Source organism: Engystomops pustulosus, chromosome 8 (genome assembly GCF_040894005.1).
Source record: "Engystomops pustulosus chromosome 8, aEngPut4.maternal, whole genome shotgun sequence".
Classification (NCBI taxonomy): Eukaryota; Metazoa; Chordata; class Amphibia; order Anura; family Leptodactylidae; genus Engystomops; species Engystomops pustulosus.
In genome coordinates this window covers 84482579-84506197 of record NC_092418.1, presented here as the reverse complement: position 1 = coordinate 84506197, position 23619 = coordinate 84482579, and the positions used below count along the sequence as shown (strand labels likewise).

Below are 23619 nucleotides of genomic sequence, written 5' to 3'. Positions count from 1 at the left end.
AGATACTTTATTACAACTATTTATTATGAACAGTTAATAATAGATTTTACTTAAAGGTAGGGATAAGCAGACCTGTCCAGGTTTTGGCAAGTCGACCTAACCGAAACCTTAAAGTTTGATCCAAACCTGCACACTTACCCAACCCACCCCCACCACCCGGGTAACACCAGAGATTGGTGCTGGTACCAATCTTTGGTGTTACCATTTAAATGCTGTCATAGAGGAGCCGGAGATCATAGAGTAAGTGATGGTGCTCTGCTGGCATTTAGATGTCTGTGCCAGTGGTATTTAAAAAGTTGACACTCGTGAATGTTGCCGGCTGGTGTTACCGGCAGGGAAGGAGGGGTTGTAGGAGGGGTTGCTGAAATCCAGGTCCATTCATCAGTACTTAAAGGAGCAATCCAGGATTTAAAAATATGGCTAACTTTTCAATAGAATAGGTTCCTATATCCGATGTTCGAAAATACACTCACCCCCACGGGTACACTGGGACAGGAATCAAACAGCACCGTGCTCGGTGTGGTGGTGACACCAGGTCATCGCAAGTTGGCTCACATGCACTTAAATGGTAACTTCGCTGCTGTGACTCAGTCCAGCCACTACACTGACAATGGAGCTGTCTACTTTCTGTTTAATTTTCTGTGGGGTTATTTGGTGTTTCACCTGTCTGATATTAATAACCTATCAATATTTAGACTATGTTGGTGTCACATATAATAATGTCACTTTGTGTTTACAATGAATACACGGCTGCTCGGCTAATATAGGACACATCTAATATTGGACACGGCTAATATAGGACACCTAATACAGAAATACCATTCACTCTCATGCAGGATGTCCGTTTTAGGTTGAATTCTGCTCTGTACCCAAAATGAAAATGTTGCAATGTTCCATACGAAAGGAAATTTCTGTTGTTACTACCGCTTTGGTTTTGCTTGCGCCTCTTAGTGAGCGTCTCAAAATGTTTTCCGTAAGATAAGATAAAGGAACATCAGTATAAAATCTGATAAAGATGCAACTGCTTGTGTCGAGTGATCTACAGGATCAGATATGGAAACCTTGTGCCCTGAGCAGTGTGTCAGGGAAATGATTAGCTTTATCTACCATTAAGATGCGGAGAGCGGAGTAATTTCTTTCTTTTTTTACACGCTTCTTAATTTTTCCATTTTCAAGAAGCTTTAAAGGGAACCTGCCATCAGAAATTGACCTAATAACACATTCCAGATCATGCTTCTTTCATGACCTAGTGTGGTGGTGTAACTCAGAAAATCAACTTTGAAGTGAGATGTAAACTGGGGGAAAATGTAAAGGAGGCAGAGATTTTAACACTGAAGTCAAGCTCTTTCTTCCACAGAAAGCCCTTCACTATAATTGATGGTCCTGCATCCAGCGACATCACTAACCAGATCTCCTGAAGTCCAGAAGAGGAGGCATTTAGAGTTCCCCACCTTAACTTCAGTGTTAAACTCTCCACCTCCTTGACTTTATCCAAACTATTTACATCACACTTCAAAGTTGATTTACTAGTTGATGCACTGGACCATGAAAGTCATGAAACAAAAACTAGAAGCTGTTACGCTGCCTTACAATATTCTTGTAGTGGTTATTAGGCCAATTTCTGATGACAGGTTCCCTTTAACCTCTCATGAACCTATGACGCCTCAACCTATCAGGACTAAGGTAAATATTTGCCTAGATTTTCAAATCTAAATTCTAGATTTATTTTCCAGTTGGTAACGAGCATTTTAATACATTTCTAGGAGGGATAACAGGGGAAGGTACAATGCAGAGTTGTATTACTACACTTTACATTCACAATAACTATTATCTCTGTAGCACATAGACAATGCACAGCATGCAATCGTACGATGGAAAATATAAACTTATATATACCTTTTATTCATTTCAAGGGGCAGATGTCAGAACTTGATTTCCAACTTTCTGGAAGCGACTTATATGCAGCAAGATTTGGAGAATCGATAACTAATCTCGGAGATCTTGACAATGACGGATATGAAGGTATTTTTTAATATTTTAGGAGGGCAATCTAATGTATTTCATGACATACTGTAGCTACAGCAGTAGGTCACAGGGAGCTGTAATAGATTGTTCATGTGAAAAAACTCTTGTGAAACTGAATGTGAAATTCAGCTCACTACTTCCCCTTCCGGACATCGTCTTATACCAGCTGAGCACAGGCCTCCCCCGTTGCAAGGGTTAGTGTTGACTTACATGACTTATATTCTGTGAATATATATATATATATATATATATATATATACTGTGCTACTATGTATTTGTGAATAAAGGTTTTTGGATACTGTTAACCGAAGCTGGACCATAAACTTCTTTCGGGAGCTGTAATAGAATAAAATGGCAACAAAATATCATGCGCTGTGCACCGTTCCAAAATTGGCACGTGGATAATGAGGCACAAGGCCAATTTTACTTTAACCTGAAATATTCAGCGGGTTGGACCTGGCTTCTAGTGTATCAGTGGGGTGGGATAACTAAGAGGTAAGAACCTCTAGGTAATTCTGGTAGTAGCATGCTGGGTGCAAAAATGATTTAAAGAATCCACTATCAAAATCCATCATGATAAACCAGGGGCCAGACATGGTGTCTCTGGTAATCATCTTATATTTGTTATCCTGCCTTCTAAAAACCTACTATAAAATTATACTAACGAGCCTAAAGGGTTCTGGGAGGTTTTACTAGAGCCCCTCCGTGCTACAGCTTCACAGGCTGTTTCACTGTCTCAGCCCTCCTCCTTTCTCCCTCCCAATGTGTACTAAAACTCCACCTGCTACTGCTGAGAGATAACAGCAGGAAGAGGGAGCCCATCAGGCGCATTAACATAAATTGTTAATAATAAAGTTGATTTTAGAAGGAAGAGGGCCATGGTAAAAAATATAAGAAGATTACCCCAGTCACTGTGCCTGGATCTATAAGTGAGTGCCCATGGTTTATCATGCTTGATTTTGATGGTAGATTTCCTTTAAGACTGGCACAAGATGTACCAGTATACATTAGGCAACTGTTTTGGACCAACTTAGTTCACAATAAATTGTAAAAAAAAAAATTATAAAAAAAATCAGCACCAACTGAAAAAAGAAGACAATTGGGTGCACAATCAAAGAGAGGTTATGACAAGCCCCTATTTACACTAATGTAAAACAAAAAGGGGTACTATATTCACCCACTTGGATGAACCCTCACATGGATGGATGAAGTACCCCCTTTTTTGTTTTGCCTTATTCATTGTTTTTTTCTGCTTAGAATTTATAATATTCAGTTTATTATCAGGTCATTTTATAAGAAAAAGTCTTGTAACATCAAAAAAATATTCAGTACAAGAAGCTGAATAGTTGTAAGAAATGATACAAAGATAAAACTCGGAGTAACAGCTTCATCTTACAATACTGAAAGTTCCGTCTATTATGAGAGATGGGAGAGGTCGGTGTTTTTATGGCTCTGCACTTATGTCGCTCTCCTCTGCTATAGTTAGTTCTGCCTCGCAGATTGTTTAGGGTGTGTTCACATATTTAGCTTATTTGACACAATTTTAAAGTTGGAAATAAGTTTTCTATTATAAAGGGAGAGGACATATAAAGGACAAATAGTACTTCCCATTTTGGTAAGGAAAAAATACTTGCACAATTCATTTATTACAGGTAGTTAAATCACCATCACAGATGTCTTCTGCACCTGTTGAAAACACATGCATGCTTTACCGATCTGAGCATGCATGTGTATAGGGGATTGAAAGAAATAACTACTTGGATAACAGCGATTTAGTAACGGCTAGGGAGAGAAGATTAAAATTTGGAGGTAAAGAATCTGCAAGTAAAATAAGAAAAAGGTGCTGATGAGGAAAAAGATGATACATTTGGGATGTAGCTGATCTCGGGGTGTGACTTTAAGATGCAAGTTCTTTAAAATTTTGAGCCCGAGCCCAGAATTTCTATTATTCTTTAAAGTATGACATTTTCTTTACAGAATGGGAGGATTAAGATTTTAGCAGACTGCTCCAAGATATTACAAGTATAATTGGACACTATATTCCCACAACTCAGACACCTGTCCTGCTTTCTAGATTAGCTCATTTAAAGGGATCCGTTCATTAGATATTCAGAAAGTAACCTGATGTCCTGTTGTAATACCAACATTCCCATATGTTGGTCATTTCACAGTACTCTACGTATAAATCTCTCTGTAGCAGTCATGTGGGAGGATTGGGGGTGTATGTTTACATACAACCTACAACAGACTACTAGGGTCTGTTATGGTGTTGATAAGGGAGTGTAATTCTAGAATAATTTAACCGGTGGTCCCAAGAGTGAATAAATGAGAAACTAGTCAATATCTATCCAAATTTTATCTCCACTAAAGTCTTACTATGCAGTAGATGTTCTTCAAAGATTGTAAACCCATACTTCAACTAGAAGTCAGGGCTCTAGGAAGAGAAATCCTGCCATAACCAGAAGGATACATTAGGCAATGCCCAAAATGACTTCCAGGAGGTTGGAGAAGGCTTCCATGATCACCCAGTTTTGCCCAGGAGCCCCAGGCTTGTCCCATTCCCCTTACCAAGTCCCCGCTCAGGGAGTATTGACTTTTCAAGTAAAAGGGGTTTATTTACAGGGCTCCGTGCCTAGCACCTCATCCTGGAGTCATGACCCCAGAAATTCTTCAACAATTGAGACGCTTTCAAAAAGTATCTGCCTTCCTGAAACCCTGACTTATCCTTGGGGGATCAGTACTCTGATTTGGCAAGCTCTGTATAGTGCTGTGTAATCTGTGAGTGCTATATGCATGAAAATGCAATAAAAACTCCACCTAGACTGCCTGGATGGGCACTACCTGATGGACGTTTCCTGGAAACTGTCCGCCACCTGGAGGAGACAAGTCGAATCAGGTTCCCCGGGGGTGCCTACTTTTTTGAGAGACTACAGGTCCTGGGATAAATTTTGCCACCACCAGGACAAGGCACCAGGAACCAATGGTCTCCATTCGGTTGGTCACAATTTCTAATACTTCCTGGTCTCAGAATTTCATTTGTTCTAGTTTTGTATTCCTTGGTTAAAGCCTGCAAAGATAGTGAAACTTCACATTTAAATTTCAGTGTGTGCCATGTACATACAGGGTGTGAAGATGTTAACCCCATGATGGGGTCATTGTTTATTTATATAAATACATGTAGAACACTGGGAAGGGGGGGGGACCTACAGCCAAGAGACTAATCGCTCCAAGATATTTAATAGACGGCTTGTCACTTTCTACAGCTGTCATTACAAGTGTACATAAACAAACACTGGCCATATGTCACTATTCCACTATGTAAATATCTCAAGGCTACGGGTAGCACACGCACTGCAGCCTTGAATTCCATTTGCAATATTGATCATGTTATTTTTAGGCACCGATAAAGGTCTAATTTAATCCAATAAAAGTTTCATACTATTGTTGTTGGCTTTCACTGTATGAATAACATAGCAAGTTAAGTATATTTGCTCTACAATGTTTTCAACAGATTAGATACTTCTACTGTTACATCTGTGTCAGAGTCTTCCTCAGAAGATGCAGAATTTCTATTTGGTTCACGCTATTCGACAGTCTGAACAGTTCTCTAGTGGCTGGGCTACTGACTGAATCTGGCAGACCCAGCTCTATTCTGGACCTGCTCAGATTCTCAGAGCTCTGCCCTTCTCACCTGGACAGACTTAATATTCAGATAAATATCCTCTGTTTGCTATACTCATTGCTGGTTAAAGGAAATCTACCAGTTAAAAAAAAAAAAAAAAAGTAAAAAACATAATTAGCAGCACCGAGAGCAGGGACAATATGTCCGGTGCTCCAGGCTGCCAATTGTGCACGCCCCCAGCACCTCCCACTCTCATGCTGGGAGCATGGGAGAGGGAGGCATCTATCATGCAGGGAGGCGTGAATTCTCACCTGTTGCATGGCAGTGAGGTGCGGGAAGTGCATAATTTGTCTGGTTTAATGTCCATGCTTTGGAGTGAGTAGGGACCATCTTTGTAGTTGTCTCGTATTGCCTAGGATACACTGAAGTAAACAGGCAGGGCTGTAGAGGGGCAGGAGTTTTAGTGTTCACTGTCTTGTCCAGTGTCCCCATTACATCTACTACAGGCGGTCCCCTACTTAAGGACACCCGACTTACAGACAACCCATAGTTACAGACAGACCCCTCTGACTTCTGGTGAAGCTTTCTGAATGCTTTACTATAGTCCCAGATTGGAATAATCAGCTGTAAGGTGTCTGTAATGAAGCTTTATTGATAATTCTTGGTCCCATTGCAGCAAAAATTGTTTAAACTCCAATTGTCACTGGGGCCAAAATTTTTTTGTCTGGATCTACAATGATAAAATATACAGTTTCGACTTACATACAAATTCAACTTAAGAACAAACCTCCAGACCCTATCTTGTACGTAACCCGGGGACTGCCTGTACTATGGAAAGATGGCACAGTAATCAAAGGGGTATTCCGGATTCAGAAAATTAGTGTTTTTGTTTTTATAATTAAAAGTGCTACAATTTTCTAATATACTTTCTGTATCAATTCCTCATAGTTTTCTAGATCATTGTTTGCTGTCATTCAACAGGAAGCTTCTATATTTACTTCCAGTGGACAGAAATCTGTTCATGGCACAGCTCATTATATCACAGAGAGTAATCAGAGCTGTGGGTTATAAGAGCCGTTCACCTGTGTGACCATGGTCAGATTTCTAACCACTGGAAGTAAATATCGAAGCTTTCTATAGAATGACAGCAAGCAGACATCTAGAAAACCATGAGGAATTGATACAGAAAGTATATTGGAAAATTGTATAACTTTTTATAATACAAACAATAACATTAATTTACTGTAATGAGAATATCCCTTTAAGTTTTAGAGTGTGGTTAATGGGTTTAACTGTGGGAGGAACCAATGGATCTCTGAGTGTCTGTGGGGCCTAATGGCATCCCTGGCCCATAGCAGTGCTCATAGTGCAAATTTGGCATTGGTGCTAGAAGTTTTTCCTCTGCCAAGAATTTCTGTCTGAGATGTTTACAAACAAAGGCTTAAGAATAAAGTTCCATTTCAACGTCCCAATTTATCAAATCACTGACATTGTTTATTCATGATTGTTTTTTGGTTTTACACTGTATTTAATGCAGATATACACTCACCGGCCACTTTATTAGGTACACCTGTCCAACTGCTCGTTAACACTTAATTTCTAATCAGCCAATCACATGGCGGCAACTCAGTGCATTTAGGCATGTAGACATGGTCAAGACAATCTCCTGCAGTTTAAACCGAGCATCAGTATGGGGAAGAAAGGTGATTTGAGTGCCTTTGAACGTGGCATGGTTGTTGGTGCCAGAAGGGCTGGTCTGAGTATTTCAGAAACTGCTGATCTACTGGGATTTTCACGCACAACCATCTCTAGGGTTTACAGAGAATGGTCCGAAAAAGAAAAAACATCCAGTGAGCGGCAGTTCTGAGGGCGGAAATGCCTTGTTGATGCCAGAGGTCAGAGGAGAATGGGCAGACTGGTTCGAGCTGATAGAAAGGCAACAGTGACTCAAATCGCCACCCGTTACAACCAAGGTAGGCAGAAGAGCATCTCTGAATGCACAGTACGTCGAACTTTGAGGCAGATGGGCTACAGCAGCAGAAGACCACACCGGGTGCCACTCCTTTCAGCTAAGAACAGGAAACTGAGGCTACAATTTGCACAAGCTCATCGAAACTGGACAGTAGAAGATTGGAAAAATGTTGCCTGTTCTGATGAGTCTCGATTTCTGCTGCGACATTCGGATGGTAGGGTCAGAATTTGGCGTCAACAACATGAAAGCATGGATCCATCTTGCCTTGTATCAACGGTTCAGGCTGGTGGTGGCGGTGTCATGGTGTGGGGAATATTTTCTTGGCACTCTTTGGGCCCCTTGGTACCAATTGAGCATCGTTGCAACGCCATAGCCTACCTGAGTATTGTTGCTGACCATGTCCATCCCTTTATGACCACAATGTACCCAACATCTGATGGCTACTTTCAGCAGGATAATGTGCCATGTCATAAAGCTGGAATCATCTCAGACTGGTTTCTTGAACATGACAATGAGGTCACTGTACTCAAATGGCCTCCACAGTCACCAGATCTCAATCCAATAGAGCATCTTTGGGATGTGGTGGAACGGGAGATTCGCATCATGGATGTGCAGCTGACAAATCTGCGGCAACTGTGTGATGCCATCATGTCAATATGGACCAAAATCTCTGAGGAATGCTTCCAGCACCTTGTTGAATCTATGCCACGAAGAATTGAGGCAGTTCTGAAGGTAAAAGGGGGTCCAACCCGTTACTAGCATGGTGTACCTAATAAAGTGGCCGGTCAGTGTATACAGTATGTGTTTGAAAGCAGGTATTTATAGAGCACAAGAGTATATAATATATAAATGACAAAACTTTTGTTTTAAAACACAGTGGTCAAATAGAGAATCCAGTAAGGCATGAGCAAATTTGTCAATGATAGTTGGAAAATCACAGTAATGAATACAATAGGCAAATATAATTATTTTACAAATTAGTCTGATTTAATAGAAATAACTAAATAGGTGAACCTGTTTAGGTTTGGGTTTGGCCAAGTTTGGGGTTGTGGTACCAAACTCGAGCACTCAACCCCAATGGTAACACCCGTGATCAGAGCTGGCATTGATCGAGGATTTCACTCTTTAAGTGCAGCACATGCGACACGATTTTACAGAGGATCGTCGCTCCCAATGATACCATCGAGCATGTGATTCCTTCACCATTTAAAAAGTTAACACCCGTGATCGTTGAATTTGCGGTTTGGGTCCTCTCATCAATAGAAATAAATATATAAAAAGAATCTCTATACATGTACATGTACGATTGTACTGTTAGTCCACCCAGAAAATCCAGCATCTCAAACCCTAATAAAATCACCTATTTAACAAAAAATGTTATGTACTTCTTTAGTTCCCCTTTGGCACTTTTCCAACTCCCTCTTTTCCCACCATAAATCTTCCATGAAAGAGTTTTTAAAACATTAGATAAAAAAACACCAAAAGGGACACCCTTTGAGAAAAAAATTAAAAAGCAAAGAAACATCTACAACAGCAGTGGTTCTATGGTCTCCAGGACTCATGGATCAGGAGAGGCGGGGTCATGTAGACAGTGGACCGCCTCCAGTCCAATAGGAACCTAGAGACTGAAGATCCAGTGATGGAATTGGATGCCTGCATAGAATTTCCGAGGGCTTGCACCTCTATAATAGTTATGACCCAATTCAAAAGTTTTTTCAAAATGTTATAAGTGAGATTTTCAAATAGTGAGGAGGAGGAGGAGAAGCTAAATTTGCAGCTCCTTCATGTTCTATACCCTCGGGGGAGTTAGTGCCAACACTTCAATATTTCTGTTGGATCTCCCAAGCTTTCTGTGCTAGTGTTGGATTTTATCATTTTTATGTAAAAAAGAATTTGATCAAAGAAAACTGATCTTATTTTTGATTCTTAAATATACAAGTAAAATCTAGAAGCCATATTCCAAAAATAGTTAATTCACTAACATTGTGAAACCGATGAGGACAAACTAGAAAGCTACCATTTTTATAACGTTCTGGACAAGGGGTGGGTAAGGTAGGTGTCCCCCTTCGATTCCATAGAGTGGGAATTACACTATAATACAGTAGGTGTTATAAATGATAATGTTCTGTCTGTTGTAGATCCCTATAATACTATTAATAGCAATGACTTTTCGCCTCTTTTCATTCATACGCTTTGTTCTGCTTTTACATTTTATTCTATGGTAGAAAATGCAAGGTAATCATATAATTATTTTCTGTCGGTGGTCAGGCTTGGCCTTAAGACTCATCATGTTCATCTCACTTGAGCTCTCATTTTCTCTTTGGCACCAGTCTCGGTGATTTTGGCTCAGTTTCTGAAATGTGATCCTTTCTCTTTATATATAATGATTGGAGTCAGCTGCTCTCTGTCGATTCTTGCATTCTTTAGGCCAATGATTGACTTGACGTTTGTTCTGGAATATACACTAAGGCTGACGATGCAAAGGTCATGGGTTTACAAAAAAATATGGTTTTCATGCAAGTTCCATTGAACAGACAGCCAAAATATCTGATATGGGGGGAGATGGGAATCACAGTAGCACGCTCTAGCAAAATCACAACCCAGATCTATGGGTCTAAAATCATAATTACTGTGTCCATCAAAAATAAGTAATTCCTTTCCTTTCTTCAAGAGAGGAGGTTACACGCTGGGGCATCGAGAGAGGACAGAAAATATTGGCATGCAAGGGGCTTGATAAACCTCGTTAAAGGGAATCGGTCACCACTTTTTTCACAAATACAACTAGTGACATGTTTCCATAGAGTCTTATTAACTAAATGGCACAATTTTTAGCTAAAAATTGTTTCCCTAACATCCCCATAAAATAAACTTTGTTATTTTATTTACAGCTAGATCCTGAACAAGTTAGAGAGAGTCACTAGTCATTTCCACTCATTAGCATGCCTTCTTACCATTTAGCACTTCATGTCATGGGATCAGATTGATGTCATCGAAGGTCCTTTACCCACTAACATTTGCAAAATCTACTCCATGTATGTATCTGATCTGATGAAATCACAGCAGGCTCCATGGACTTCCACTCCTCCCCATCCTCCATGGAGGCTGCTGTGATTTAATGTGATCAGATACATACATGGTTAGATTTTGCAAATGTTAGTGGGTAAAGGACCTTAGATGACATCACCCTGGTCACATGACATGAAGTGCTGAATGGTAAGGAGGCATGGGTCATGCCAAGGAGTAGAAATGAGTAAGGACTGGAGAACACTCCCAGTTTGACTCAGATTTGGCTGTAAGCCAGATATGATATGAACAAAGTTCATTATATTTGAGGGAAACAGTTTTCAGCTAAAAGATGGCGTTTATTTAATAGGGCTCTACGGGAACCTGTCACTAGTTCCAAAAGATGTGGTGACCGGTTCCCTTTTAGCCTCACAGAAGTGAATGCAGCTGCTAATATGTGGTTCATTCATAGAGAGGACTTTTGTTCCCACATTTTAGTGGAACTCTATAGATATTATTCATCTATAGCTGGGTTCCCGTTCATTTTGCCCTTCCAGTGTACAGTTATATGGACTGTGACATCACTGGGGACCTCACTCTTGGTCGTTGACACATATGCTCAGCGGAGTTTGGGGGATGAATGCAATACTTTGCATCTGTCCACCATTGAATCAAAAGGCCTCCGCTAAACATACACATCGCTCAGCTATAGGGAGCGGGGTGGAAGTTTGCAACTTTCTACATGTTTCCGTCCTGTGGTTTAGAAGATATATACTGTGCAGACACAAAGTCTATGGGTACGCTCAGCACATACATCGGAAGCGTATACATAAAAGGTGATGTGAATGTTGCCTAAAACATAGCATTTTTTTGCTTCATTTAAAAAATTAGCTTCTAAAGTCCACATTTATTTTGTTATGTCCTGATACGTAAAATCACAAAATTGGAAGAGGATCAATTTTGTAATATTTTTGATAATATTAAGGGTAAAATTAATTTTCTACTCTATGTTCAGATTGAGTGTTCTATCATTTTCACAGACAGAAACTTCTCATTTGTGCCCGTACTTCCCCTATAGACACGCAAGCAATGATATTTTTTCTTTGAAGTAATTATTGCTAAAGGACATTAAGAAGGAAGTGGCCTTGAGAAGCTGCTGGAAAAATACAAAATATACAGAATTGAAATACATAACTAAATCCAAATGATGTCCCCATAGATTTTAAAGAGTTGCAAAATGTTTCCTGAAAACAAGGGGTTGAAAAGGCAAAGTAAGCAAAAGTTCTACAGTAAAAGCAAAGACAACATAGAGCAGAAGAGCCTGGAGAGTAGGCGTCTTATTGTTGTGAGGCCAGGATCACCCAAGTAGGGTTGTAACCTAGAGTCCCACATGGATCTCCCATTGAAAGAATTTTCTAGAACTTTGTAGATGATGTTTATGAAGGATACATTGCTGGTTCCCATCGTAACCCTGGTGAGAAAATAATAATGTAAACTATGCATCTGTCACGCTTGCTATATATGAGCCCTAGACACCTTCTTGCATATCATCTGCTTCAGCGATGTACATGTATGTAGGTCAGAGGTCATGTACATGTATGTAGGTCAGAGGTGTCATGGCAAAAATGTGTGATTTTAGTACAAATGACAAAAGTATGCAGTAAAATTGAAATACGCGTCAGCCAGGAAAGGGCTAGAAGATCTAAGAAGCTTTATAGGCCGAGCTTCCACCACGATGGGAGAAGATGTTTCTGTATATTGTGATGTCGCTATAGTGTTGTATTTGTTATATGTAACCTCAAAGTATATATTACATTTACAACAACCCAATTTTAAATTCTTCCAAAAAAACATTTGTGATGCTGTATTATGGTATATACCAGCTCAGGGGCGTTACTAGGGTGGTAAAAGATCCGGGGCACAGGCCCCAATGTATCACACTTTCAGTAATGGCCACTCGTGTACAGAACCCCTCACATGTGATTGTGCCAATAACAACTTTACTGACAGTATATACAGTACAGCTACGGAAACCACAGGAGAAATCCCTACTTGTGCCATCCAGTGCCTGCAGGTGACGTGTCCTCTATCGTCTCCATTAGGAGTATCCACGTGTCCTTCCTGTAGAAGACATCTTATATTCTTCATTGTCCCGTCATCTTGGCTCTCTGAGGCTGCGGTCACATGTTAACATAATGTTAACACACACATTGTCAACACTTTGTTAACAATTACATTAACATTGTGTAAATGCAATGTTAACAACAATGTAATTAGGCAAATCTCCTCTTCAGATGTTTGAAAACGCATGTGTTAAACATAAACAAAACGCAACATTTGAATGCAGGCTGAGGGAGCGTTCACACATTGCAGTTAAAACTGCATCACAATCAGTTTTTGGGTGAAAGACATTTATGGAACAGTTTTACCCTTCCCACTCAAATTCACCCATTCAGTTCATGTGTATGTGACTGCCCCCTGACAGGGTTATCAAAACACATGTGTTAACAAAATGAATGTGTAAACACATTGTTAGCGCGTGTGTTAACATTGTGTTTATGCTGCATTTTGTAAACGTAAATGTTAACAGAAATGTAATTAGGCAAATCACCTCTCCTCAACGCAATGAAAATGCAGGCCAAAAGGCAACATGTGAATGTGCAATCAGGTTGTGTTCACACCTTTGCCTTGGATTTAAGCACTACAAGACATCAGGTGCTTGTTACCAATCGCATGCTTTTCACTGGAAATGCATATGATATCAACCCGAGGCCATCCTAGTGCCATGTGTAAACACACCCCAATGAATCTCTCCCACATAGCCCCTCAGTAATGCCCTCATGTTCTCCCCCTTCTCTCACCTCACTGGTGCAGCTCTCTGCTCAGGCTTCCCTTGCAGGTCATGTGATCATGACATCATCACAGGTCCTGTAGCCTTCAGGTAGTAATATTCTCCTGCAGGCTACAGGAGCTGCAGGGGAAAGCAGAGCCTAGTGCACACTTTCTCATCAGGATCTATGCAGGGCTCTGGCTTTTGACCTAGCGATGCACCTGTACAGCTAAACCTGTGGGATTCACAATTTATTGTTCACAATTCCTGCTCAGTCTTTGAGTGTCTAGTGGGTGCTCCAACTCAGGGACTATCTATATATAATATCTATCTCTGCGTGCATTAACATACAGATTGGGATCCTGCACAATATGCTCAGCTCATCCTGCTCTTTCACATTCTGCCTGCAGATAGGACAGTATGATCAATTCACTCATCTTTTGCTGCTCTATAACATCCGGCCTGCAGATAGGATACTATATACTAGTGATGGTGAACCTTTTAGAGACAGAGTGCCCAAACTACAACCAAAATCCACTTATTAACCGTGAAGTGCCAACATGGCATTTAAGGCAGTAACTTATTGCTACCTGTTCTTCCACATCTTTCAATCGTATTGGCGGTCTGAGGCAACCAATGCAGTTGAAAGAAGGAGGACAAATTCAGATTATCATTGTAGCTCCTCTCCAGGGTCTCTCCGTACAGGAAGAATGGTGGGTCCAGCAGGATGACTTCCAATGATAATGAACTTCTTTCAACGCCTCACTTTTCAAGCAGTTCTAAACAGTCAATGAAGTGTTGCTTTAAAATAGCGCTGTGTGCAGCATCTCTTAAAGGGGTATTCTCGCCTCACCTACCACAGCTAATTCAATGTGAACTGCGTATGCGCTAGCTATGCACGTTCACATATTCCCGGCAGGTTCAGAGAAGCCTCATTCTAAGATCCTGCGCGGCCACCGCTGCTGATGAGCAGCCATGGCCGTATCTAGTGTCAACAGCGGGTTGTTACTAGGGGGAGGTAAGCCCCATTTACAGTATATTATGGGAATATAGGTAATTTTTTTTAATTAACAATGAATTGAAGAAATGTTTTCGGGGGTTAGGGATCTAATTAACTGTAGTAGGGGAGGTGGAAATACCCCTCTAAGTTGCCTGGGACTGCAGAAAGATTTGGTGGATTTGTTCCTGTCTGATGAACTCTGTCTTGGGGCAATGGCCTGAGTGCCCAAAGAAAGGGCTCTGAGTGCCACCTCTGGCACCGGTTCCATAGGTTCCCCACCACTGCTATATACAATCTGCATAACTCCTCCTGCTCTATAACCTACTGACTGCACAAAAAGCACTACATACAATCTACATAACTCCTTCTGCTCTATAACATGTTACCTGTAGATTGCTCAGTTCTTTAGTTGCACACACATAGAACACGGTATATCGATCTATACCACCATTTGGAAAAAAAAGGTCTGGACCGCAAATTGCATAAGCCCATTAAACTCTTCATGGTGACTTTTTTAAGGGGTCCCTGCACTAACGGGTCTTGGTCCCTACTGGCGCTGTGTTACGAGGTCACCCTGAAGGGGTTAGTGGGTTTATGCAGTTTGATCAAAATGTAACTAAGAACCTTGAGTTTGTTTTATTCATGTAGCCTTGCGGCAACAGATCTTTGTAGGATGTGTGGATGTGCGGTCCAGATCTTCCTTTCTCCCAATGTTACTTTATATCAATCTACTCAGCACCTCCTACTCTATTCAATGTTGTATGCAGGTAAGACACTATGGACAATCTGTTTAGCACCTTTTGCTCTATAAGATGCTGCCTGCAGATAGAATACTTAGCACAATCTGCTCAACTCCTCGTGCTCTATAACATCCTGTTCAGATAAGAATCTATTAAGAGTCTGCTAAGTACCTCAGGGTCAAAGGAGAGGAGCTGATTAAGAATTGGAATATTTTTTAATAATAGACTATGTAAAATGAGACTATTGTTCAAACTATCTTGACATTAGCAGTGAAAATCGATTTACATTAGATTTCCCATCACTGCTTGCACCTAATCTAATTTGCATAATCCAGATGGTGCAATGATTTGTCAGCTCATTATGATTTGTAAAGTGCTACGGAATATGATGGCGCTATATAAATAAAGATTATTATTAATATATGCTATTCATTTCTATGACACACAAACACACACTGTTCAGCATCCAAGTACTGGTGTTAAAGAACCCAGATAAGTTAGATAGTTAGGTCTCTTTGACCTTTATATATAATACTAAAAGATGCATATTTTCTAAAACTACAAAACCAGGTTAGCGATTTTATCTCTTTATAATTTGACAAAAATTTAATTTTCAGGGAAATGGAAATATCTCACGCAATTAATAGGTGATGTACAACATCGCCCCCTAGTGTTTCAACAAGATTCTTCTCATGTTTGCAAGTCATTCTAAAATGTTCTTGAATTCCCTATTCTTATATATACATATAGAGAGAGAGAGAGAGAGAGAGAGAGAGAGTATATATAAATGTGTGTATATATATTTATATATATATATATTATATGTCTTTTCATTGGTTGATAGTAGTTTTTTTAATGAATGCATATTTTACATACTTTGTGTCTTCAGATACTTTACTTTCTATAACTTTTGATTCAGATGTGGCAATTGGAGCCCCCCATGAAGAGAATATGAAAGGAGCCGTTTATATTTATAATGGACGAGAAAAGGGGATTACACTGACATATACACAGGTATTGTTCCTCTTCATTTTTCTTCACTTGGGAGAAGCATCCTGACTATCATAGAAACTCTAAAGAGTCTGTATAGTGTAGGACAATTTAAAAATTCAAAAGTACAAATAAAAAAAAAGAAAACTAACCTTTCCATGATGTATGTGATCCTCTGTTTTGCCAATCACCAGGGAACCCAGTCGTCAGGCCTGTGGATAGGATTCAAATGTTTTAAAGGGGTTGTCCAGTCACAACAAGTAACTTGCCGCAGCAGTGGTATCCTCACAGATCACGACAACTGGGACCCATGTTACCCTCAAACGTGTAGAGCTGTTGGTTGTGCATGTGTCCTGCTGCACAGTACTAGGCTACCTCAGTGACAGTGCACATGTGTGATCCCCACATGTGTGACCCCCTAATCCATCCATTTGGGGTACAATGGACTCTCAATTTCTTGATTCCTGAGGGTCCCACCGATGGGACCTCCACCAATCAGCGAGGTATGCCTTATCTAGACAAGCCCTTTAATTATTAAACCTGTAAACCTATGACATAGCACATGCAGTACAGAATTGTCCTAGTTTCAGGGTCACTTCAGTAGCCAATATAGTAAGTAGGCACTTTACTGTCAGATGGGTGGTCCTGGGCTGGGCACCACCCATCTGTCAGTTGGGATTGGAAAATAATCACAAGATTGCTTCAGAACGGTGAGGTCTAAATAGAAAGGGAAGTTACAACTACAAAAAAAGTCAGTGGAAGAGTGCCCTTTAAAGGATGCAGAGAGTTGATTGGAGTGGAGAAAAATGCAAAAATCCTAGTAAATTCAAGCTTTGATAGATCAGGGAGTAGGACTCTGGGGGTTTTATCATGGCATAAACGCCTGAAAAAAGGCATACAAGCCGTGGTTAGGTCGTAATTCCCAATGCAGAGCTGGGAATTGTGACTATGCTGGGCCGTGGTGCTGTGGTGGTGGTGCTGGGCCGTGTAGTGGGCCAGTGTGTTGTGTTTCTATACTGCGTATGCGCAGAGCCTATAGCATTGCACAAATTCTACACCAGAACACACGTGGCATAATTGTGTCCTGCTGTGAGGAGGGGGAAGTGCATTAGGGGAGCCGCAGGGAAACTTCGCTCAGCCGCATAAATGTGTCTGAGGCAACGTTTACACCAGGGCCCTCAACTTTTGCACCCCTAAAGTCACATTACAGTATTAAGTGAAAACATCATCTTCGATAACAAGAATAATAAAAAATCTTTTTGTCTGCTTATTTACAGAGAATACGGGGACAGAATCTTGGCTATTCATTGAGCACGTTCGGACAGTCAGTTTCTACAGGATTAGATGCAGATGGAAATGGATATCAAGGTAAATAATTGGGGGAAAAAACTTTTTAGGGAGTTTGTAATAGATCAGAGATAAATGCTTAATAGAGATGAGCGAGTATACTCGTCCGAGCTTGATGCCTTTGCTCAGACGAGTATTTTCCCTGATCGAGCAAAATACAGTGAACAACAATGAAGAATAAAGTAAAAACAGCATCGGGGCAGCAGCAGCATGGAGACATGGGGCAGCACGGAGACATGGGGCAGCACGGAGACATGGGGCAGCACGGAGACATGGGGCAGCAGGGAGACATCGGGCAGCATGGAGACATCGGGGCAGAGAGATCGGGGAGACTTCAGTGGAAGAAGAGCAGCGGATCCCGGGACAGCGTATCTCCCGACAAGTAAGCAGATGTGCCGAACATCTGTAATCTATTCTTCACTGTGTTTTTCACTGCGTTTTTCACTTAAATGATCCTGTGTTCACTGTGTTCACTGTTTTTATTCTATTCTTCACTGTTCTTCACATCTGCTAACTTGTCGGGAGATAATATACGCGCGGAACTGTGAAGAATAGATTGCAGATGTTTGCATACATCTGCTAACTTATCAGAAGACATTCTTTTTCAATTAAATAACACATTTTATTCCCGAACCTTGGTCCCTTTGAAAAATGCTCGAGTCTCACATTGACTTCAATGGGGCTCGTTATTCGAGACGAGCACTTGAGCATCAGGAAAAGTTTGTCTTGAATAACGAGCACTCGAGCATTTTAGTGCTCGCTCATCTCTAATGCTTACCTTTCCTCTCATCACTTTCTGTAAATAGCTTCTAAATCTGCCTTGTTCTTCCAAGTTAGACTGATAGTCTTAGAGGGGTCAGATTACAGCTGTACACAGTACTCCATGGAGAGGAGAGGGGGAAATCTACTGTTTTCACAATGTGCTGTGTATGGGAGATATCAAAGCAACAAGTTTACTCTGTCCATATCTGAGGCAACTGAAAATTAGAGATTGAGGAATAAACTGTTAAAATGCAGAATTCAAGTCTTAATGGTCAGATACAGTAGTATTTCTTGTGAAAAGTCATCGTAATGCAAGTTCTGGAGCAGTTTATGGCACCATAAATAAGGAAAACCATCTACCAGTGACTCCAAGTTGGAACTTAGCTTCGGCTCACACTCTTCCTAGACTGCAGGGTACAAAATCAATACCTTTACAATCCATTATTTCGGTGGGTGTCATTTCACAGCCGTGTACCAGGAAAGGTAACATCACAAGATCTGCACTAGCTCGAAAGGGACATTTTTTGGAAAGAAATTCAGTTTAAAATAATGATTAAACATCAAGATCGGGCAGAGGTGTCATAGACATTTTAAGAGAGGTGTCAGCACTACTTTGCCGTTGACTGTCTCCAGCTCTGTCTGAAGGAATCCAGGGACACTGAAGACACAACTGCTGCCCTTCAATTACCGCAACATGTCAGAAGATTACAAGGTGGATTTCCTTTTAAAGGATCAATCCCTGCGCAGACAGTGAGAGAGAATTCCTGTGTACAGCGCCAGGACAGAACAAGCCTCGTACATCACTCTGACATTAGGGAGACATTCATACAATGCACCAGTGTAGGGATATTGCCTGGAGACAGCAGGATCTGCTTTGTATTATCCCAGGCTAATACACATAGTGTAGCGTGTCCTTACACATACAGCACTGCACGGACAAATGTCTGAGCACAACAACTGCTGATACATAAGAAGCTAAAATGTGCCCACTCCATTTATAAAACTTATATAACTGATAGCTATTATTTGGGCACTCTCTACACAAGGAGCTGTTATTTGGGCACTCTCTGTATATGGAGCTATTATGTGGGCCCTCAATACCCCTACATATATAGAGTGCCGATATAATACCACTATATATTATATGGGCACTCTGTGTATGGAGCTATTATTTGGGCACTCTATATTTGGAGCTATTATTTGGGAACTCTATACTTGGAGCTATTATTTTGGCACTCTACGCATGCAGCTATTATTTGGGCACTCTATGTACGGAGCTATTATTTGGGCACTCTATGTATGGAGCTGTTATTTGGGCACTTTATATTTGGAGCTATCATTTGGGCACTCTATACTTGGAGCTATTATTTGGGCACTCTCTGTATATGGAGCTATTATGTGGGCCCTCAATACCCCTACATATATAGAGTGCCGATATAATACCACTATATATTATATGGGCACTCTGTGTATGGAGCTATTATTTGGGCACTCTATATTTGGAGCTATTATTTGGGAACTCTATACTTGGAGCTATTATTTTGGCACTCTACGCATGCAGCTATTATTTGGGCAATCTATGTATGGAGCTATTATTTGGGCACTCTATAAATGCAGCTGTTATTTGGGCACTCTATATATGGAGGTATTATTGGGCACTGCATGTATGGCGCTGTTTTTTAGTTACTGTATGTATTTGGTTATTTTATGTATGGAGCTATTATTTTGGCACTCTATACATGGAGCTGTTATTTGGTCACTATATGTATGGAGCTATTATTTGGGCCCTCTATATAGTAACATAGTATTTGGTCCCTTTGTGTATAAAAGTTGCTCTGAGAATAGTTTCATCATTTCAAATGATTTTAATCATTTGAAGAAGGTCTGGAACAGTTGGAAAGCTTTAAAGTAAAACCTCAGAAATATAAAGAATCCTCTCCAGAGTTATGGCACCAGTGTTTATACATAATGTTAGAAACTGATTGTTTGTACATTATAGTTTAAGCATTTCCTTCTGCATATTATTACTCCATGTATTGTTTCTTTTACAGATGTCGCAGTTGGCGCATTTCTTTCTGACTCTGCTGTTCTGTTAAGGTGAGGCCGTATCATTGTTTTATTAGTAGTATTATTATTATATTATTATCCTGGATTGTTGTACTTTTTTTGTACTTTTATCAAAAAGTACAAAAAATGGAAATAATTCAAGGTCAGGAGTACTGCCAGAAGTTCGGGATTAGTTCACCTCCTCCACCTGAGAATGGTTCCAGAATTCTACTCTTTAAAGGACATCTACCACCAGGATCAAGAATTGTAAACCAAGCACACTTAAATACTGGTGTGTAGCCCCTAAGACAGGATTTGCTCTTCTTTTAACTTCTTATTCTCTAGTTTTAACAAAAACTTAATGGAGCCTGGAGCCCCTCAGGATCATTTGTATAGTTTTTAATGCCTTTTATTCTTAAAAACAAGGGCATAAGAAGTCTAAAGAAAAATGGATCCTGCCAGAGGGGGCACACACCAGCATGTCAGTGTGCTTGGTTTACAACTCTTGATTCTGATGGTAGATTTTCTTTAAATGCCATCGGCACACTTACACTAGGATTGCTGCATTTAAGGGGTAACAGGTATGTGGCTTGGATGTAATGGGTAACACCTGCGATAGGTACCAGCACCAGAAGTTAGAGGTGAGGGCAAGGGTTTGAACCTAAATGGATCCTCTCATTCTTTACCAGCAATAGTTAATTTTTTTTAAAAAAATTCCGAAATATCCACATTCATATTTCTCTTTCTTACACTTAGGACAAGACCAGTAGTAACTATCAGCGCCTCCTTGAAGCTGCCTGATTCTGTAAATCGGACAAGATTTGAATGTATCGAAAACGGGTATCCAGCGGTGTGCATGAATGTGACAATCTGCTTCCAGTATGAAGGACGGGGTGTACCTGGTCACATTGGTAAGATAACATGTCGAATAATGGGAGGGTGCAGTATTTTTCATATTAAATATATATTTAAAGGGACATCATTTAATGGGATGCAGACTATATAAATGCAAGTATATTAGCGATTTTAGTTCATATTGGCCTGTGGAGTGTGCAGGGGGAGTGATTCATGAATTGTGTATGGCAGTGCCAGATTAAAACTGGTGGGGGCCCTTCCAATAATGTTTTTCAAAGTATATAGCCAGCAAGCCCCTGTAGTATATAGGCTGTCTGCTGACGCAAAATAATAGACCTTATACTTACCTCACCTTCATTTCTAGTGATCCCACGATGCTGCAGGCTCTTCCTCGGTTTTCGGGCAGCTGCCGACCTCTGAAGACACAGCTGCCATCGCTGGGGGAGATCGCCAATGCATGTAGTGATCAGACGCCGTCATCACTCCCATCACAACCTGCTGCCGCCGAAACAGTGCATCGGCGATCTCGTCCAGTGATAGCAGCTGAGTCTCACTGACATAGCCGACATCCTAGACCCCTATATGTGATGCTGCTCATCACACATAGAGACAGTGGTGTCCATCGGGCAGAATTGTGGCGCACGGTCCAACTAAGCAGTAACAGCCCCATTAGGTGCACAGTTTTTCTGTCTTGTCGGACACAGGGCAGCCGCAACACAAAACTGGCGCAGACACTTTATAAATTTATGTGCAAGCAGTGTGCACGTTATTTCTAGTGCAAAGGCTGACACAAAACTGGCGCAAACGCTTAAATAATTCTGGGCGTTTGTTTTGGTCATGAGCTAGCCACACAAACGGCAGCTAACTCGTGGCCCCATTACTTTCTATTGGGCATGGTGTATGCACCATGCATCACTGTGCCATGAACCTGCCACAAAACATAGGGCACATTTACTTACCCGGTCACCGGACTTCCCAGACAGTCCATTGTCCGACGATAATGCACTCTGCCGCAATTCACTAAGATTGGGCACCCGATATCCTGTGCTTCTCTGCTCAGGTCTGCCGGAGTTTACCATCTTTTTAGTTGTGCATATAAGTGCTTGCGCTTGCGACATAATTTGAAAATTAAATCCTGCAGTCAAATCAGTCGGACCTACTGATGGCACACCTCCTAATTTGTGTCGCATGGAGACCGGCGCAGCTGCGCCACAAAAATGGTCATGTCCACCACAATCCCAGCGAACACACTTATTGAATACCTGTAGAAGCCGTTTTAGCCCCGAAAACTGTGAACAGTCCGACAAAAGTGCACACGTGACCCTTAGTAAATGAGGCCCATAGAGTAACTTTGTTTGCAGTATCCTGTGCCGGCTACAACTCGACAAATAGAGCTGGACAACTGGTGTTCGAGTGTTCAGATGTTCAGGGGTGTTCTAGCCTGGGACTAAGACATCTGAGTGGGAATATGCAATTCCCTGCAGCTGGATTTCCCTATATATGTAGATATTACACTTGGCTAACAATTCATTTCTACAAAAACTTATATTTATTCATATATTTATAAAATTATTTATACTGTATATTATTCACTATATAAGATTGGGATTTCTTAAGAATCTGAGATAAATAATAGTTTCTTATTTATTCCTATTCTTTCTTTTCAGTCTTGCACTATAATATCAGCTCTGATGTGAGAAGAAAGAAAGGCACACCGGCCAGATTCTACTTTTCTTCCAATGGAACAACAGAGGTTTATTCTGGGAAAATTGATCTTCGACAGAAAGCTGAAAGTTGCAGAACGCATCAAGCATTCATGAGGGTGAGCTAGATGTCAGATATTAATCTATGATGGGATTTTTGCAATATCCTCTGACCAGTTTTATATGAAGTGGAATAACCTTAATAGAAAAAACACCTGTAACGTCTTTGAGATGTCCTTGGCTGGGCCTGGGTTATATGGCTATAACTACCCTGGAGGTTGGAGAGTGTGGTCACATTAGGTTCTTGGTCATGTGTTCTTGGTCAATGTGACCCATTCACTAGTTAGATGTGTCTGAGGGGCAGGTATTGAAATATTCCCCGCAACTGACATTAATTGCATATTCGTAGAGTGTCTTTGTTGGCCAAATAAGGTGGGAGACACTTCAATCAAAGACTGAATAGAAAAGTTCTAGGTACTCGCTCTTATCCATGTGCCACCAGTTGGCAGTGATATCTGTTACTCCATTCAATTATTTGGAAGTTATGGAAAAAGCAAAATGACATATCCTGTACTAGGAATTGGGTACAGCCCGTTGTTTAAAAACAATATTGCACCAATATTAGTATTAGCATGTATCATATGCTGGTGCATCCTACGCCAGTGTATGATCTGAACCCCATTCTCCCCCTCACACACCGAGTATACCAGGAGGCATTGCACCC

General features: G+C 40.7%; 1 protein-coding gene across 2 annotated transcripts in view; it reads left to right on the top strand.

Annotated features, from left to right (window-relative positions):
* ITGA4 (integrin subunit alpha 4) overlaps positions 1-23619 on the top strand; it is an 85591-nt gene that overhangs the window by 36997 nt on the left and 24975 nt on the right. For both annotated transcript variants that reach the window (XM_072121582.1, XM_072121581.1), the window contains exons 10-15: positions 1914-2022; positions 16112-16206; positions 17460-17550; positions 20343-20388; positions 21094-21248; positions 22860-23014. In XM_072121582.1, the coding sequence (XP_071977683.1) occupies positions 1914-2022; positions 16112-16206; positions 17460-17550; positions 20343-20388; positions 21094-21248; positions 22860-23014 (651 nt within the window). The remainder of the gene's footprint in view (positions 1-1913; positions 2023-16111; positions 16207-17459; positions 17551-20342; positions 20389-21093; positions 21249-22859; positions 23015-23619) is intronic.